The sequence below is a fragment of the Sporisorium graminicola genome, chromosome SGRAM_18 (assembly GCF_005498985.1).
Source record: "Sporisorium graminicola strain CBS 10092 chromosome SGRAM_18, whole genome shotgun sequence".
Lineage (NCBI taxonomy): Eukaryota > Fungi > Basidiomycota > Ustilaginomycetes > Ustilaginales > Ustilaginaceae > Sporisorium > Sporisorium graminicola.
Genome location: NC_043727.1, coordinates 498,668 through 516,049, shown reverse-complemented (window position 1 = coordinate 516,049; position 17,382 = coordinate 498,668). Strand labels below are relative to the sequence as shown.

The window sequence follows — 17,382 nt, the reverse complement described above, 5'->3', positions numbered from 1 at the left end:
TAACCCTAACCCTAACCCTAACCCTAACCCTAACCCTAACCCTAACCCTAACCCTAACCCTAACCCTAACCCTAACCCTAACCCTAACCCTAACCCTAACCCTAACCCTAACCCTAACCCCTAACCCTAACCCTAACCCTAACCCTAACCCTAACCTAACTCTGCGTCTTACCATCAAACCCTGAAACGTCTTCCAACCTTGTTTTTTCTTATAAATCAACATCAATGGTTGCAAAATGACAAAGAAAATCCAGACACAAAAATCAGACACAAAATCGCAGCCGTCCACTTACGCATGTCGTCGCAGCAAATGCCGAGGATTTTTTGAAAAGCCCGACCGGTTGCTTCTTGGCACCGCAGAGTCTTGGCGAAGCAACTCGATCCCATGTACAGCTCGGCATGCACTGCCTACGTCGTCACGACCGCTTCTGACTAGTCTTCGCAACAGCACAGCCTGCGTGGCCGTATTAGAATTTCCCCTTGACAGCTCGCCTTTACCGCTTGCTGCCTGGTTCGTGATGGCAGGCGGCGTCTTGCAGATCCTGCCGGCCATATGACTGTTCTTGTGGTACAGCAAAATAAACGATAAACAGTGAAGCTTTGATGCTCTAGCGCTCCTTTGCGGGGCTATCGGTCCGCATCGATGCGGCAGTGCTAAATGTAGACATCATGCAATCAATGCCGCTCAACAAGGGATGAGAAACGCATATAAAGCGAGCTTCGCTTGTCGATGTCTGCAAGAGCTTTCGCATTGTCCCCGACACCTTCGTTCGACCCTCTCTGTCTCTTCGCATTACAATCAGCAAGCGTCCCTTTCTATCTTAACATGAAGCTCAACCTGCTGCTCCTTGCCGCATTGGTCATCCTTGTCGTCAAGGCCCAGGACGACATCGACCAGGACGACTTCCCGCCCGTCTGCGCTCCAGTGTGTCAGTCTCTCGTGAGCACGACACAGAGATGCGACGACACAACCGAAGGGGACAGTGCCTACCTAAGCTGCGTCTGTGCCTCTACAGATGCCTCAAACCTGCTTTCTAGCTGTGGAAGCTGCATTCGATCTAATGGTGGCGATGCAGACAACGAAGCTATCGAGCTCGCCCTCGGCTGTGGGTTCGCTGTTCCCAGCACTTCGAACAGCAGCAGTAGCATTGCCCCCACTAGCGCTGCTTCTTTCACCTCGTCGTCGAGTGCAACAACTATCAGCACAACGACCTCACCTGCTTCTACCACACGTAAGTCTTCCTCAATCTGATTTCTCGGAGCACTATTATGGTCGTATCAAAGCTTATCCTTATCCACGGTCGCATCCGACTCTGACATCTTCAGCATCTACGACCAGCCAAGTCGGTTCGAACACCTCTGCAGGCAGCCCGAACTCAGGCACTCGCCTAATTGCATCGATCGCAGCAGCTCCGTTGCTCCTCTTGTCAGTCCTTGCCGTTCTCTAAAGAGTTCGCATATGGCCGCCGCTCCTCCGTATGTTGCTGAGCTTCGTCAGAAACAACGGGCACATTGCAACCCCACCTGCACCTGAAACAACTGGCCATGTCGGAGCTGGCTAGATGACATGATGAAAGTCCATTGACGAACACTTAGAACGATCAACTACGCTGCATGGAGAGTTCGCAAATCTCGGCGATTCTTTCGAAAGATATTGCCGAGTCATCACGAAGATGCGTCAGGCACTGCTGCTGGCGTTGTGCGTTACTCCCTCGGTCACGCGCTTGACCATCACGATCCCGCCGCGCGTTGTGTACGATGGATCTCCTGCAGCCCCGGCGGGCAGCTTGTCGAATCCATCTCTGCTTGCGTGGATTGCCTCGATGAGAGCAGCGTGGCCAATGAGCACTTCGAAACCCATGCGTTTGTACATCTCTATAACCACCATATTGTCCGGCTTGATGATGATTCGCAGTTGCCCCTTTCCGATGTATCGGAAGCACTCTTCGCAGAGGAGACGCGCGAGACCACGGCCACGGATGTGGTCATCGACGTATAGCGCCGTCATGTGCCAGTATGCGCCATTTGACTCGTCCGCTAGCGAAGGCGACGTGGCGCTTTCGGTTCCAGGAAGAATCTGGAAAGAAAGGTCGTACTCGGATCGCGTCAGTGGTCCAATGAGCGTCACTTGCCCTGCCCACTCGTCCGTGTCTTGATTGACACATATCAAGATGGTCTTTTGCAGCTCTTGAAGGCGCGCTAGTCTCTTGTCGGAGGTCAATTGGGATTCGATCGCGACCGTCGTTGAAAAGGCGTGCGGTGAGCGCTCGAGTCCCGCAATACGAAGGTCGGTATACTTTTGAGCATACTCGGATCGCTGAACGTCGCTCAGACTGGCATCAGTGATCCGAATCACTTCGAACATTTTGAACTCCGACAGCCCTCTGCATGCAAGAAAGTGAGCTGGGGAAGAGTCGGTGATGGTGGTGGTAGCTTGCAAAGAAGGTCTATGTTTTGGCACTGTCCAAACACGCAAGCCCTGCGCCGTTTCGACACCGCGGACTCCGTCAGACATTTTCAAGATAAAGCCGAGCTGATCTGCCTCCTTGCCAGCTTACCGCATTTGTAACATCTTCAACGGCTTCATGCGCCGCCTCGAATCTCTCCATCATACGGACGCGGCGAGCTTTCTGATTCCAACAAGTCATCGTGGCTCAAGGCCAGCAAGCGCGCATTCCGCGCGGCGCCGTCCATTTGATTTATGAGGCAAAGACGAAGATAGCGGTTTCCATCTGCAGCGGTAGCGCCCAGGTATAGTACAAAAAGAGCCAGCCAGGAGAAAATCTAGAGAATGCAAAGTAGGGTACGACGACTGTTCAGAAGCCGGAGCGACTGCTTCCAGCGCCTCCAAGGACAGAGCGTTGCGGCAACCCGACGCCAAGACCTGTTTGTGCACGTGTGTCGGCAGATGCTGATGTCGCTGACTGGCTAGCCGCAGCATTCCGTGGTGAAACAGATAGGTCCGGTGATGGGGCTCCTCGAGCGGCGGCCTTGTTGAGAGCGGCGATGGAAGGTGTTTGGCGCAGGGTGCCACCACTGTGTCCGGTAGCCGCGTTGCTGGGCTGGATCGATGCACCAGAGCCAACCACGCCACCACTCAAGAACGACAGAACCTTTTCCGATCGGCTGAAAATGGAGCTGGCCACGCCTCCAGCAATGCCGACAGCGCCCGGCGTGAGGTTTCCGGATCTCTCTGACGAGATGGACGGCGAAGCGTTACCATCTGCGCTGCGGCGGTCGTCGTCAGCACTAGCCGCAGATACCACGGCCGGCGCACTCGGTGTCGAGTGAAGCGACAGGGTGGCAGGCGTGATGATGCGCGAGATCGGAGACGGTCGGATCCGATTTGCTGCTGGCGAGACAGGCATGCCACCGATGCCGTCCGCCATATCGACAAATACACTTCGGACCGAGCTATCGCTAAGGCCTCTCGGTCGCAGGGTGCGTTCTAGGAGGTTGCCGCTGCCCTTCATCTCATCATCGGAACCCTCGTCGCCACTATCGTCGAACACCTGCTGACGAATGGCCCTTCCGCGATGAATGCTGATCTCATCGTCGTCGACAATCCTGGACAAGGGTCGCTGCCATGGCTTGGTTGTCTTCGAGGCTTCGAGTCTAGGCCGGAGCGAGCTCGTCTGTGCAAGACTGCTGCTTAGATCCGATTGTCCGCTCCGAGCAGCGTCAAATACCGCGTAGGATGGCGTAAGGCTTCCAGCAAACAGACCGGAGAGGTTGCGGGATTGGACACGTGTGAGGGATGCCTGAGATCGACCGCGCTGAGGACGAGGACCAGTTCGGAGACCGCCACCCAGAGGAGTCTGTGGTGAGATAGACAGTCGCTGCTGAGTCGCTTCCGCTGCGGATGCATGCGTGCCCTTAACCTCAACGGCCAGTGTCGACGAGACGACAGCGGGCGAAGCTCGCGGTGCGAGGTGGCCAGCATAGTTACCGGAAATAGTTCTTCGTGCGACAGGCCGGCCTCCTTTCGTCCCGGTCATGCCTGCAGCGTCTGGAACTGCCAGCGACGCCGAGGGACTGCTGGAGCTCGGCGATGGCGTGGTTGGTGTGCCACTGGGTCCGCCAAGCAGCATCTTGCCGAGCCAGTTGACAGCAGAAGGTATAGGAATCAGCGACCTGTCCTCTGCTGTGTTTGCACCAAGATGCTCGTTCAGAAGCTTCGCGGCCTGTGCGGGATTGAGATGAATATCGTTGATGCAAAGTCGCAGCTTGGCAAGCTCGCAAAGAATGTCGCGGAATGTCTTGAGGAGCGCGAAGAACTCCTTTCGCGCGACGAGACTCTCGCCCGCAAAGTCTTTTGAGTGAGCCGAGTTATCGTCCCTGGCATGGTTGCGAGCTTCGGTTTCGATGAGCTTACGGAAGTGCTCGCGCAAGCCGTCGACGTCGCGAAGGATCGAGTGCACTGTGGTCTTGGCCAAGTGACCCGCATCGCCAGCCAAATTTTGCCTTTGCAGACGACGGGTGAGCGTGTCGACATCTGCGGTGGAGAGGCGGTTGAAGAGGCGGTTGACGTTTTCGAGGAGATTGCCGAGCTGGGCGGTGCGACTCTCGCGACGTGCAGGGTCTGAATGCAAAAAGTCGGGCGTTTGCTTCTCTGTATCCCTGCTGGTGGCGCTGGATCGCGAGCTTGGCGCGAAAGAGATGGAATCGGGCGGTTGACTTGCGGCGCTGCTGTCTGCGGTGTAGGCGAGCGACTCGCTACGTGTGACTGATGAACTGTGGCCGTCGGATGGCTTGGCTGCGGTCGGTGAAGTGGGAGGGAAAATGAACGAGCCGGTCGAAGACGCATATGCAGGTATTGGTGGTCGAGACGAGGCTGACCAACCCTCTGTTGCGTCTCCCAGATTGGCCCTTTGCAATTCTTGCTTCGGTTCTGTGTCTACCGAGTGAATCCCGATCGAGCTGTCTGCCTCCATGCTGAGTGTGGCAGTTGCTTTCGCTTCCAGGTAGGACGAGGGTTGCTCGTCGAATCTGGCAAGATCCAGGGCAGGGGATGCAACAATAGTGATGGCGTCGGTGACAGAACTTCGGAGCGTGTCAAGCTCCGCATTGCACGTATCGACGAGGCTTCTCAGCTTGTCATTGTCGCTACGCAAAGCCTCGTTGTCTCGCACCAGAGCTTCAATGGCCTGTACTTGTTCTGCATCATCGCTGGCGAAAGATGCGTTGGTGAATAGGGAGGGGGTGCGTTCATGGCGGAGGCCAAGGGTGAGCCTGTCCCTTGCTGCTTGTATCGCACTATCGTCAAACAAGGCGCGACTTGCGGGCCTAGTTTCGACATTTGCCTCATGGCGGGCATTGTTGAGCGCCTCTTTGAGTTGAGTGGATCTTATTTCGAGTTTCTTGGATCTTGCTTCGGCTGCTTGCGACCGTTTGCGTTCGGCAGCAAGCTCCTGCTTGAGATCTTCGAGCTCGCGTTCGAGGTATCTGGCCCTCTCGTCGGCACCGCTGAGCCGGGTCTGGCTGGCTTTGAGTTTGGTGAGCTGGCTTCGAGCATCGTCAAGCTCGTGCAAGAGTGCGCGGTTGCTGCTGTCTCCTGCTTCCAAGTTGAGGTTGGACTGGGCCAATTCTCGCTCGAGAGCCGAGGTCTCCTTGTAGCTCTTGGTGAGGCGGGTCATGAGGCCGTCCCGTTGCTGCATGTACTCTTCGGCTTGTTTCTGTAGCTTTGCCTGCATGGCGTCATGACGTCGGAGCAAAGCCTGGCCGATCTCTGCACTAAGGCGAAGGTCTGCTTCCAGGTCGCGCCACTCTTGGCGGGCACGGAGAGCGCGAGGACAGTCATCCTTGCTGCAGCAGCAGGTGCACCTGACTGTTTCTGCTGATTCGCTGCGTTGACCAATGCTGTGGTGGCTAGCGCTGGCTGAAATGGTGTCGGCCGGGTCTTGGGCTAGTGAGCCGGCAAGAGAGTCGGAATAGAGCGTTTGGCGGTTCATGCGGAACTCGCTGATGATGCTGGTGAAGTCTTCGATGGTTTTAGATTGACGAACGCTGTTCTCAATCTCGTCCAAACCGGCTGGGTCGACGACCGAGAGCATGGACGCCGACATATCGGCATTGTAGACGGAGCCGGCATCGGAGCTGGAGGCAACGCGTGAGCGACGGGGGGAGGCAGCCGCATCCGAGTCTGTCATGGCTGTAGTGGCCTGACGTTTGCGTTGGGAGGGTGAGTTGGATGCAGAGGACTCGTCCTCCTCTAGGATCTCTGCCGACGGTTGACGCGAGGCGGAAGCATGTGAAGCAAAGCTGGCGGCTGACTGAGATGAGTAAGTGCGCATGTGATGGACGGCTTTCTTTGCACGACTCAGGCGAAAGTCATGCGAAGAAGCCAGAGCTAGTCCGGGACCGTCAGTGCCTTGGGAGGAACTGTGCTCAGAGAATGAGGGCGGCGACGAATCCGAGGCTACAGACAGACTTGGGTCAGCACCTGATGCGTTGCAGGCGCCGTCGGTACGAGACGCGGGCGAAAAGAGATCCTTGATTTCAAGGCCATGTAACGTCGGTGATGATGGCAGGGTGGGAGAGCAGAGAGAGAGACGCTTCAGATGGCGTGGTCGCGAAATGGTGGAGGCGGTATGGTCGCTCGCAACGCTCTGCCTTGCGTCTTGCGCGTGGACAGGAGTGCAAGGACAGCGAGGGAGGTAGGGAAAGAGGACCGTGAAGTTTAGCAGCTTCTATGAGCTGAACGTAGGTCGCATTACGAGGCGACGGTGCCAAGGCGATGGATCGACACTCGAGTGACGAGCTGCGCGAGAGGCTGGGTGGTGGACGATTGAGGGTGAGCGTGAGCACGTCCACGTCCGTATGTGTTGCACCGAGACGAGCGAGTCCGCGTTATAATAGTGCGATAATCGCGATGCTGATGGTGTTGACGAGACAATGCTCGTTCTGGGGCTAGTCGTGGTCGTGGTCGTGGTCGTGGCCGTGAATCTGTGTCCAATGTCGTGTTGGTCTCGCTAAGGTCAAGGAGCGAGCGTGTGTTGTTTGTGCGTGTGTGTGCTGTGCTATTTTTGCTGGGCAGCACCTCCGCAGACTCGGCTTAATGAAGAAGAATTCGGACTGTTTTTCTTTTAGCAATAAGAAGATTAAATATTTTTCGTTTCTCCTGTTTTCCGAAGACACTGCCAGCGTGTTGCCCTTTGACGAGCTCGGATTGTGCAACTGCATGGCGCTTCTGCAGGCTCGCGCGTATTTTTGCTGTTTGTTTTCCTCGGCTGTTGATCTTGTGGAAAACGCTCTATGCAACAATCATTTCAACGCCGAGCCTCTCAGCACTCTGAGTCGCTGGCTTTTAACTTGGCTTCGGTCGCTGCTGCAGACCGAGGGTTCTTTGCTTTGCACAGGATTCAGGGCTTGGTAGGGAGAGCACATGCAAACCTGCTTCTATTGGTACTGTACGGTGTACGCGGGTAATGATCTAAGAGACACAGGTTCCTGGACCGCGCAAGACATCTGCCTGAAGAACACACTCGCGTGACCGTGTCATTGCTGACCCTCTCTCTCTTGTTCCTCACCGGGTCAATGTAAGCGGGTCGCTGACTTCCTGTCCAATCTTACACCTTCACAGCGAGGCTACGAAGACGGGTCCGTCTGCTTCTTCCCTTCAAAGTACTTTCCGATCTTTGCACCGACATAGCGGAGCGTCCGCGTAAAGCCTGCCGTGTAGATGCCCTTGATCGACTGCGACCACGCAGGGCCTTTGACAGTTTTGCCAATCTGGTGCAAAAGTACCTCTGCAAAGTCTTCTCGCTGCACCGCTGCTCTCCAGAAGGCGTTGAGCTTCTCTTCACGCTCGATGCTCGATGGCGACCGTGGCACTGTGTCGAGTGTCTTGGACAGCGACAGCTTGAGGAAGGCAGGGTCCAAGTGAGGCTGGGATGTGTAGTGATCTTGCACCTTCTGGCGAAGACAACGCGGCAAGCGAGCCGCATACGAGGCGCGTGTTGAGACAGAGTCGTCCTGCTCGATCTTGAACCGATTGCCCCTCACCTCCTCGACCGACAGTGTGCCCAAGTTGCGCATGAGCCCGGCGTACAACCGTCGGAACTCTTCGCGCTGGTTGAGCACAATGTTGCGCACTTTGTTCGAATTCTCGCCTCCGGGCACCGACATTCTAAAGTCGCCCGTATAGCTTAGCGAAGCAATCCGCGTGTACAGCTCCACCTCGGTGAACTCCCGGGGCAGCAACAGGAGCGCAGTGCGCAGCGCCGAGGCGAGGTTGACTTGCTGTGCGAGCCGCACCCTGGCATCCGAGGTGATGAGCGCAACGGGCTTGTGCATGCGTCCACTCACGTAGAGCGTCTCCCAATCGAGCAAGTCGGTGCATAGGTCGTCGACGCTGATGATGCCGTACTTGATCAGCTCATCTTCAAGCTGGATGTAAGGATTGTACCAGATCTTAGCGCCTCTCTGCTGCACCAGCCCGATGCCAAAACTGCCAAGCAGCCTACTGAGCAGCGAGTAGTGTCTAGGATGTTGCGCCATGTTGAGCGAATGCCAATGCTGGGGATGTGTCACCGCCATGATGAAGTCGATCATCTTTTTGCCGTCCTTGGTCTGAGGTCGTTTCGCGTGTTCTGGTCCAGCTTCGCTCTGCGAAAAGACGCCAGAGCCGTAAGCAAAAGCGAATCGAACAGGTGCATCGAAGCATACAAGGATGGCGTGTAGACGTCTATTCGTTTGGTCCGAGACGGGAACGAGCTGGTTCGATCCGAACGAGGGCGGGAAAGAGGGTGGTGGGAACTTCGATTGCGAGGTTGGGCTCAACGGCACGAGGCGTGAAGTTGCACCGGACGAAGCTTTCTTGGATGGTGTTGGAGATCTTATCGGAGATGTCACAGCAGCCTCCAGTTCGTTGCTGGACCTGAAGGATCTTGTTTGCCGCAACAAGCTGCCGGACAAGAGCGCAGACGTGCACACATGCTGGCTAATGGTAGCAGCAGATGGCAGCACGGTGCGCGCCGCAATGGCTCTTGTACGAGAGCATCGTGTGGCAACAGGCAACATGCTCTTGTGCTCTCCTGTACTTTGGTAGGGTCGGGACAGCGAGTGAAGGAGAAGGAGGGGCAAGGAAGAGAGATGGTCCCCGAGTGAGCACGGACGGATCCGCTCGAGAAGAATTGGTTCTCCGTGAGCATAAAGAGCGCAGGCTGCGAGCCTAGGGAGAATGCCGCTTTTCCTGCAAGAAAAGTCACGTCGCCCGCCTGCTTCGCTTTTCCCTCCACATGTTCTTCTTGTCGCCCATTTTTCGCCCGCGGAGACAGCCAGACGAGTCTTGAAAGGCTGCTTAACCTAACAATGTGCCTCGCAAGCGACTGCCGCTAGAAGCTCTTTCTCTCAATCATGGCAATATCGAGCTAGACCTTTTCAGATGCGGTCAACGCGAGTTCTTCATTCAAGCATCATTCGGACAGTGGAGGCGGAATTGAATCGGGATCGACGGCTTCCTCCTCCTCCTCTTCTTCGACGTCAGTGAACTGAACAATTGGCTGAGAGATGGAAGCTGCAGTAGCCCGAAATCGAGCGAAGAAGAAGCATCGGACTGTCAGCAAGCTGGTCCTACGGCAGACGCTGCAGCGAGTGCGTGGCGGCACTTACAGGATCCTTCGGCGCGGAAGCCTACGCAGACCGCATCCGCGTCCTTGAGGCCTGCCTTGCGCACGGTCAAGTCCGATTGCGGCGTGTCTTGGTCAAGAGGCATGTATATGGTCATAGTGTCATCTGCACCGGTACTACTGGCGATGAAGAGGCCAACGTCCCGTTCCGCCTCCATCTGGCTCCATGCTGGGTATGTTTTGCCATCGGGTTGTGTAGAGGGTGGCAGAGTGGATAGTTCTGGTTGGTTGGTGGATCGAACGGCGGAAAGAAAGTCGGCTTTCAGCGACGAGATGAAGGTTGTGGGTTGACATGAGAGGAAGAGCGTCGTCTTGTGGTACTTGAGACGTAGGACCAGTGCGTCCTTGTTGTCGGTCAGCGAGACCGGCTGCATGGTCGAAGGGAGATGGTCAGCGCTGCTTCACGTGTAGCATCGGCTCGACAAGCAAGTCCGGGCATCCACTTACCATCGTCGCAGCTTTTAATGAGAGCTTGGATGCCGCCGAGGACGTCGTTGAAGGAGACTAAAGCGAAAAAGACAGTGTCAGTGTTGGTGGTGGTGGTGGTGAGCATTTTTGAGCTGTCGTGATGAGAGCAGACCCTTGACACGCCGAGCTGGACTAAATCATTTCTGTGATTTGCTCATTTCTGTGATTTGCTCTTATGAGCGCGGCTGGCGCGCTTATTTCGTTCAGAGATAGGGTCTGTGCTGACGATGCGAAAAAGGGCTCGTGTTGGGCTAGAGACGCTGCCACCCGTAGAACCCGACGCGCAATCTTGAACAGAATTTCGAGTTGGTGGTGGAGCGATGCAATCCAAGCTGAGGAGCAGCATTCCCCCACGTCCAAGCATGGTGCCTGAGACGGACGGCACTTTGCCCACAACCGAAGACGGTCTCGAGCAGTATCCTGTGACTCCTTGACTCGAAGACCAGTGGTTGTTAGTGCTTGGAGGGGTATATATACGCTGGGCATCCTGCAGTCCCCGCTTTTCTCGATCCACGAACGCGCTCTCCCTCCTTCTCTCCGGACTCGACTGCGGTAAGTGTTGCGCCTCCTGCGTTCTCTCCCTCTGTCATGGTTGGGCTTCTGCATGTGACTATCCTGTTGCCAGCGACCAAGCCGTGTCTCTCTCTGCTTGCCAGCCAGACCAGCGGCTTCCGACTGGAGAAGCGGGGCAAAGTTGCCAAAAACCGCCGGGCTTTGGCTCTGCCTCCACTTGACGGTGTAAAAAAGAAGCTCGGCTTCTCCGCCCAGGTCTGCTGCTGGTGCTGATTCACTTTTGAGGATGTGTTTTCTGCATTTGATCCAATCCATCGGATCTTCCATCTGCGGGTCAAGTGATCACCGGGCTTGCTGACACTTGGCACTTTGATTCCCCGTTTGTCCTTGGTTTCTCTTACTTCCCTTTGGACACACATTCAAATCTCGTAACTCTTCCGTCATCGCCACCATCACAGTCTTGCATAGCATGCTCCGCTCTGCAGACCCTTCCACCTTTCGTTCTGCTCTCTGCCGCTCTTCCGCTCTATCGACATCGTTGAGAACAACTCGCCTAGCGCAGACATACCTACCTCTTCCCGCTCAACCTACGCCGCGCACCGCCCTCCTCACTTCCCGCTCCATCTACACTACCGCTGCCGCCAAGATGCCGCACATGCCTCAAGGAATCGTCAAGGGCGGCAAGGAAGAGCTCAAGCTCAACAACCAGTCGCTCTGGCAGACAAAGGCCTACATCAACGGAGAATGGGTCAGCGCTGACAACAAGTCCACCCTCAAGGTCTTCAACAAGGCCACCGGTGCAGAAATCGGTCAGGTGCCCGATCTTGGCGCTAAGGAGACCGCCGCCGCTATCGCTGCCGCTGACGAGGCCTTCAAGTCGTGGTCCCAGACCACTGCCAAGCACCGCCACGATCTGCTCATGAAGCTCTTTTATGCCCATCAGCAGAACGCCGAAGACCTGGCCAAGATCATTGTCGCCGAAAACGGAAAGGCGTTTGCTGAAGCAAAGGGAGAGCTGGCTTACTCCAACGGCTTCCTCGAGTGGTTTGCTGAAGAGGCCACGCGCACCTACGGACATACCGTACCTTCGCCTCTTCCCGGCGTCCGCAACGTGGTCCAGTTGCAACCTGTCGGTGTCGCCGGCCTTATCACGCCGTGGAACTTCCCCGCCGCCATGATCACCCGAAAGGCCGCTCCCGCCCTCGCGGCGGGATGCACCGTCGTCATCAAAGCCCCCTCCGAAACTCCCTTCTCCGCCCTTGCTTTTGCCCATCTCGCCGAGAAGGTTGGCTTCCCCAAGGGCACCATCAACGTCGTCACCTGTGCCAAGGGCGACAACGAGATTGCCGTCGGCAAGGAGCTCTGTGAGAACCCCACCGTTCGCAAGATCTCGTTCACCGGCTCCACCCGCGTCGGCAAGATCCTTATGAGCCAGTCCGCTTCCACGCTCAAAAAGCTCTCCATGGAGCTTGGCGGCAACGCTCCCTTCATCGTCTTTGAAGATGCTGATCTCGACAAGGCTGTCGAAGGCGCCATCGCTTGCAAGTTCCGCGGCTCCGGCCAGACGTGCATCTGCGCTAACCGACTCTACGTGCACGCCAGCGTCAAGGATGAGTTCCTCAAGAAGTTCGCAGCCAAGGTCAACGACTTCAAGGTCGGCTACGGCATGGATGACGGCGTCACCCACGGTCCGCTCGTCAGCGAAGCTGGCCTCAACAAGGTTGACGAACACGTCACCGAGGCCGTGAAGAAGGGCGCCAAGGTCGTCGTCGGCGGCAAGCGTGGCGAAGGTCTCTTCTACGAGCCCACTGTCATCACCGATCTCCCCGAAGACGTCCCCACCGACCGCGAAGAGACTTTCGGCCCTTTGGCGGCCGTCTACACATTCACGAGCGAGCAAGAGGTTGTGCGCAAGGCCAACAACGTGGACGTCGGTCTCGCGGGCTACTTCTTCTCCAAGGACACAGCACGTTGCTGGCGCGTGGCCGAACAGCTCCAAGTGGGTATGGTCGGAATCAACACTGGCCTCATCTCGCAAAACGCCGTTCCTTTCGGTGGTGTGCACGAATCGGGTTTCGGAAGGGAAGGTGGTCGCACAGGCATCGAAGAGTACATGGTCCAGAAGCTCATGGTCTTCGGCGGCGTCAACTGATGCACTTAAACCCCAAATCCAAGGCGTACGACCGCAATGCTTTCCGTTTCAGACAATGTGTGCGTGTGAGTGCATGGCTTCGTTTTTGTAGCATAATAATGTCGTGCGGTTCATACAAGGAGCTGTCGGCCAGCATCTTCCGCAGATCAAATGCGAGTGGAGAGAGCAGATGCGGGTTAGGCTCTCCAGCTGTCCAGCAGAGCTGCCATAGGCCTGAATTCGAGCAATTGGCACTCGAGTGTGCTGGTGCGCTTCGACTGCGACGAAGCATCTCGACGATACATCTCGAGCACCGTTGAACCTGACACCTCTTCCCCGGCAACGATCTTGGGTAGGGTGACCGCCAGCTTGTACCACCCGCCTGAGGTGGTCAAAGCGATCAAGCGGTATTGTGGGCCGCGACAGGTGGCATCCGTCGACGCTGCATCATCGACGCCTACATCTTCAGAGTGCTGGAATGCGTCAGTGTGCTTGGATGCGGCACGGCTGCGTGTCTTGTCTGCGCGCTGACGATCTTTGTCGGACCCCGAGCTTTTCGTGGGGGCAGATGTAGTGGAAGCTTCGACGATCCAACAGAGAAAGATGCTTTCCTCAACGCTTGCTTCGCCTTTGCGAATATCGCTGATTCGACTCCGCATCTGTGCCCATGCACCTTCGGTCGACTTTTCCGAACCAGCAAACTTGGACGTTGAAGCGCCAGCGCCGAACAATCCACCATCGTCTGCGGTCGAAGGCGACGTGTAATGCCGCGAGGATGCACCGAAACTTTTGAGAGGAATGCGAAACTGGGCGCTACTCCATTCGGACTTGAGGTATTGTGGAAGCACTGAGGGTGGAATTTGGCCAGCAAGATTTCCCAGGCTCGAAGGCAAGTACTGAGCTGCAGCCCGTCCTAGATTGGCAGTGCGCGAGGACGACGGCGGGGGGGGGCATCCTGATTGCCAACGTTGGCTTGGCTTGTAGTCGGTGTGGCGCCAAGCATGAAGATGTGGATCGTGCCCTTGTCACTGGCCGCCGCCACCAGCGATTCATCTGGCGTAAAGGCGATGCTCAAGATGGTAGCAGGATCCGTTCCGCGACGCAATTCGCGCAGCAATCTGGCACCAAAGCCAGTTCTTCCTGGGGTGCTCGACTTTGCCCCTTGCGATGATGAACGCTGCTGGGAGGCAGTTGATTCTGGACTGCCAGACAAGTTGTTGGACCAGATGCGGATCAGCGTGCCTTTGGACGATGCAGTAGCCAGCAATAGTCCATTCGGGCTAAGCGTGATGGCGGCAAGCGAAGATTCGTGCGCGACAATGATGGACGCGGCGCCCACAGACGACGTCGGATTCGCCAGATTGGGATTGACCGCATTGGATGCTACTAAGCCGTGCAGCTTGATGGAAAGGAGCTGGACGTGGCCCTTTTGTCGACCCGCAAGCGCGACAATAGCGCTGGAATGCTCCAAAGCGGAAATAGCAGACCGCCCGTAGTACGGAGCAACAGAGCCGAGCCCTTTGGGATTCTTGTAAGTCTGCACAGTTGTCCTCTTCTGTATCCTCCAATTGAAGCTTGCAGGATTGCCGTCCAAGCCTAGTGCCATCGACGGCGGCGAGAGTTCGAAGATGACGGCTCTGGATGTAAGCACCACCACCAAAACCACGCAGAATCGCGAGCCTATCGGCTGGCGTGAGCTTCTATTCTCGACAGACACGCGGGCTTTGCCTGTCGAGGGGTTGATCTTTGACTTGGTCGATTTCGAATACACAGCGGTGGCATAGACACCCCGAACAACTTCGCTGAATTCGAGCTCGGCAACCTCACGACCATGCAGAATTTGCGGACGTGCCTTGGCAGTGGCGTCGGTTGCCGTGGTCGCCAAACTCGAGACCGAGTCGACCAAGTCAGCTCCCGTTTGGCGCGCGGAGAGATTGGAGAACAAGCCTTGACCGGACAGAGGAGGCTGCGTTATCTTTGACGATATGGTTCCCGAGGTTGGCAAATTGCTCGCACTCATGGCTGTTGAAGATGCGCTTGAGGTGCCACTTGCAATTGATGGGCTGTGCTCGGCCGAATGGGACTCGGCGTGGGCGAAAGGGTCGGCAAGGTTGGCGGAGCTGGACATGATGGCGTGAGAATGGAACGAGGAGGATACGTCGGTCGTTGAATCATCGCGCAGCATCGATTCTGGGCCGGTTCGCTGGAGTTCATACGAGCTACGGACTGCATGTAAGCGATCGGTTCCAGGAGAGCTGGCATCAAAGCTTTTTACCATCCCGCTGCCATTAGCGCCTCGGTCGATTGATGCAGCGAGGTCAGAGCTGGAGCTGAGACCGTGCAGATCATTGGCATTGACAAGAGACGATGTAGAGAATGGAAGGTCGTTGGCCGGAGAGGAGGGGCGATGACTTTCAGCAACATGCTCAGACTCATTAGTAGGTGACCTGCCGTACGCGTCGAATTCAGAGCCGGCTGAAAAGATGGTGGAAGCGTGGCGTGAAGGAGGAAAGCTGAGATCATCATCTTCATCGTCAGAATCAGCAGCCCGAGAGATGCCAGCTGGTGGATTGGCGGTGTATTCTGCAGCCTCATCCCACAGAATGACCTTGTTTGGCGCAAAGCGAGGTACCCTGCCGCCTCCTACAAGGAAGAGGAGGGAAGTGTGCTGAACGGGGACAGCGTGGGAGAGACCTCCTTGAGACGACGACCAGGATCGATTCGAGACGAGTTTGAGAGGGTCGGTCTGCGAAACCATAAAGCCGTTGGGGGTGGCGCAACTGAAAACAGCGGGATGCGAAAGCCCATCCGCGGTGGGTCCAACAGCCGAGAAGCCAGGCGAAGAGCTTGGGATGGACCCATTGTGCAAGCTTGTGGGATCTGGGGAGCAAAAGCTGGCATGTCGAAAGAGCGGAGCAGCTGCATGGGACTCGATGGTGTGCCTTGGGAGATGCATGCTGGCGAGGGCGAGCCTGGCTCTGTGATGCAAACCAGGCGCAAGCTGAAGCCTTCTGAGCTAGGGTATCGTTGGCATCGCAGGCTGGCTAAACCTCCATCTGGCGAGAGACGGTGAGAGCGAGAATGTAACGAGTGCAGCAGCAGCCAAAGCCGGGCCGTGGAAGCGTCTGCTGTGTGTTGGGAACGCCAATCGGAAGGCGACTTGGAGGTGGTCAAGGAGCGAGTGTTGCGACGACTGACTGATAGTAAGGCTCAAGGTGTTGTTTGCTTAAGGGTCCTCATCATTCGTTGACAAGCACAAGCCAAGCAGAGAACTGAGCTGCCCTGTCTGCGAAGCTGAGCTCTTGGCTGGCGCGGAGAATAACACATGTGGAGCACTTGGTTCAAGTGCTGGCTTCCAAGAAACTTAGGCTGAAATCTACAGGAAAATTACGAGAGGATTAGTTGGCACAAGGTCGACGGGCAGAATAGGTCAGCCGGACGCGGACGAAGGACCCTGACTCTTTTTTATTCTTACGGCCATGCGCAGCGCTCTTAGCTGACGACCACCCACCATCGCCTTCACCATCGCTTTCAATGAGGAGTGATATCTAAAAGGTCGAGGTGTAAGATAGCGAACCGTTCGCAAAGGACCCTGACTGCTTTGGGCTCTTAACGGGAGAGGAGGCAACCAACCAAGACGACAACCACCTGTCAAGGACCGCGCGCCTGACTTCTGAGCTCGTAAGTAAACTCGCCTTGTACTCGAGATCAGCTGAGCTCGAAGGCTAGGATGCCTCGACTTCGAGTTGGACTGAACTCGTAGCTGAGCTCCACTTATCTCCGAGGCCCGTTGAGCTCGAACGTCAAGGCGCCTCGGTTTCGAGATGAGCCGATCTCGTACCCAACAGGGTCTTGCTGACGAAGTCGACTGGTCCTTGTGGCCACTCCGTTCAGAGGCAGCGTGGCACGCTCCGATGTTGTGGTAGAACTGGACGAGGTTGGTCTGGCTCTCGTACACGGCCTGGGCGACCTAGCGACTAGTACGAGAGTTGTTGATCGACGTCGAGGTGTATCAACGTCGAGGTGTGGTGATTCTATGGTCTGGTGGAGGTTCCAGACCGCGGTTGAGGTTCCGCTACGGTTGAGGTTCCGTAATGCTAGTGTAGGTTCTAGCACTGTCGATCACACGAGCAAGTAATGCTGCAATGGATTCGATTGCAGCGTCGGACTGAAAAGACTGTAACAGATCTTGTGGTAAGTAAAGTATAAAGTAGAGTGGATGGGCTTCCGCCCTTCCACCATCGTGAAGCATGGAACTATATAGTATGGCCGCCGCCGGCCGCGGCGCCTCCAGCCTCGCCGGCCTCCTTCTCCTCCTCCTTTATCTTCTCACAAGAGCCCACCAGGATGACGTGGCCGGCCACGCTCGGTCCTCTCCTTACCCCCACCTGCGATAGCAGCTCATCGCTGGCTACCGCCAGCACCTGCAGCCCTCCCGGCCGCCGTAGGCGTCCAACACACCCTTGCCCTTTGTTGGTGGCATCGCCCTCATCCGTGCGTGACTTTCCCGGCCGTGATCGCTCCACGCAGGTGAGCTCGAAGCTGAGGCCCTCCTCTATTCGAAGTCGCTCGACCTCGAACCTAAGACCCGCTTGCGTTCGAGGTGAGCGCTTCCCACACCGATACCTCCCCCTCCTCCAC

At 56.5% G+C, this 17,382-nt stretch overlaps 6 protein-coding genes across 6 annotated transcripts; 1 reads left to right on the top strand and 5 right to left on the bottom strand.

Annotated features, from left to right (window-relative positions):
* Nucleotides 1-1,678: 1,678 nt before the first annotated feature.
* On the bottom strand, nucleotides 1,679-2,365 carry EX895_002978 (uncharacterized protein; the record flags this gene model as incomplete). The annotated part of the gene is made up of 1 exon (XM_029883576.1): nucleotides 1,679-2,365. The coding sequence occupies one exon, from the start codon at nucleotides 2,363-2,365 to the stop codon at nucleotides 1,679-1,681; it is 687 nt and encodes a 228-aa protein (XP_029740253.1).
* Nucleotides 2,366-2,816: 451 nt separating this feature from the next.
* On the bottom strand, nucleotides 2,817-6,293 carry EX895_002977 (uncharacterized protein; the record flags this gene model as incomplete). Its single annotated transcript, XM_029883575.1, has 1 exon — nucleotides 2,817-6,293. One exon carries the CDS (start codon nucleotides 6,291-6,293, stop codon nucleotides 2,817-2,819), a length of 3,477 nt encoding a protein of 1,158 aa, XP_029740252.1.
* A 1,294-nt stretch (nucleotides 6,294-7,587) lies between these two features.
* EX895_002976 (uncharacterized protein) lies at nucleotides 7,588-9,021 on the bottom strand (the record flags this gene model as incomplete). Its single annotated transcript, XM_029883574.1, has 1 exon — nucleotides 7,588-9,021. One exon carries the CDS (start codon nucleotides 9,019-9,021, stop codon nucleotides 7,588-7,590), a length of 1,434 nt encoding a protein of 477 aa, XP_029740251.1.
* A 395-nt stretch (nucleotides 9,022-9,416) lies between these two features.
* Nucleotides 9,417-10,079, bottom strand: EX895_002975 (uncharacterized protein; the record flags this gene model as incomplete). Its single annotated transcript, XM_029883573.1, has 3 exons — nucleotides 9,417-9,517; nucleotides 9,613-9,997; nucleotides 10,077-10,079. 3 exons carry the CDS (start codon nucleotides 10,077-10,079, stop codon nucleotides 9,417-9,419), a joined length of 489 nt encoding a protein of 162 aa, XP_029740250.1.
* Nucleotides 10,080-11,079: 1,000 nt separating this feature from the next.
* On the top strand, nucleotides 11,080-11,788 carry EX895_002974 (uncharacterized protein; the record flags this gene model as incomplete). Its single annotated transcript, XM_029883572.1, has 2 exons — nucleotides 11,080-11,654; nucleotides 11,731-11,788. 2 exons carry the CDS (start codon nucleotides 11,080-11,082, stop codon nucleotides 11,786-11,788), a joined length of 633 nt encoding a protein of 210 aa, XP_029740249.1.
* A 1,150-nt stretch (nucleotides 11,789-12,938) lies between these two features.
* EX895_002973 (uncharacterized protein) lies at nucleotides 12,939-15,697 on the bottom strand (the record flags this gene model as incomplete). The annotated part of the gene is made up of 2 exons (XM_029883571.1): nucleotides 12,939-13,588; nucleotides 13,681-15,697. 2 exons carry the CDS (start codon nucleotides 15,695-15,697, stop codon nucleotides 12,939-12,941), a joined length of 2,667 nt encoding a protein of 888 aa, XP_029740248.1.
* Between the last annotated feature and the right edge of the window lie 1,685 nt (nucleotides 15,698-17,382).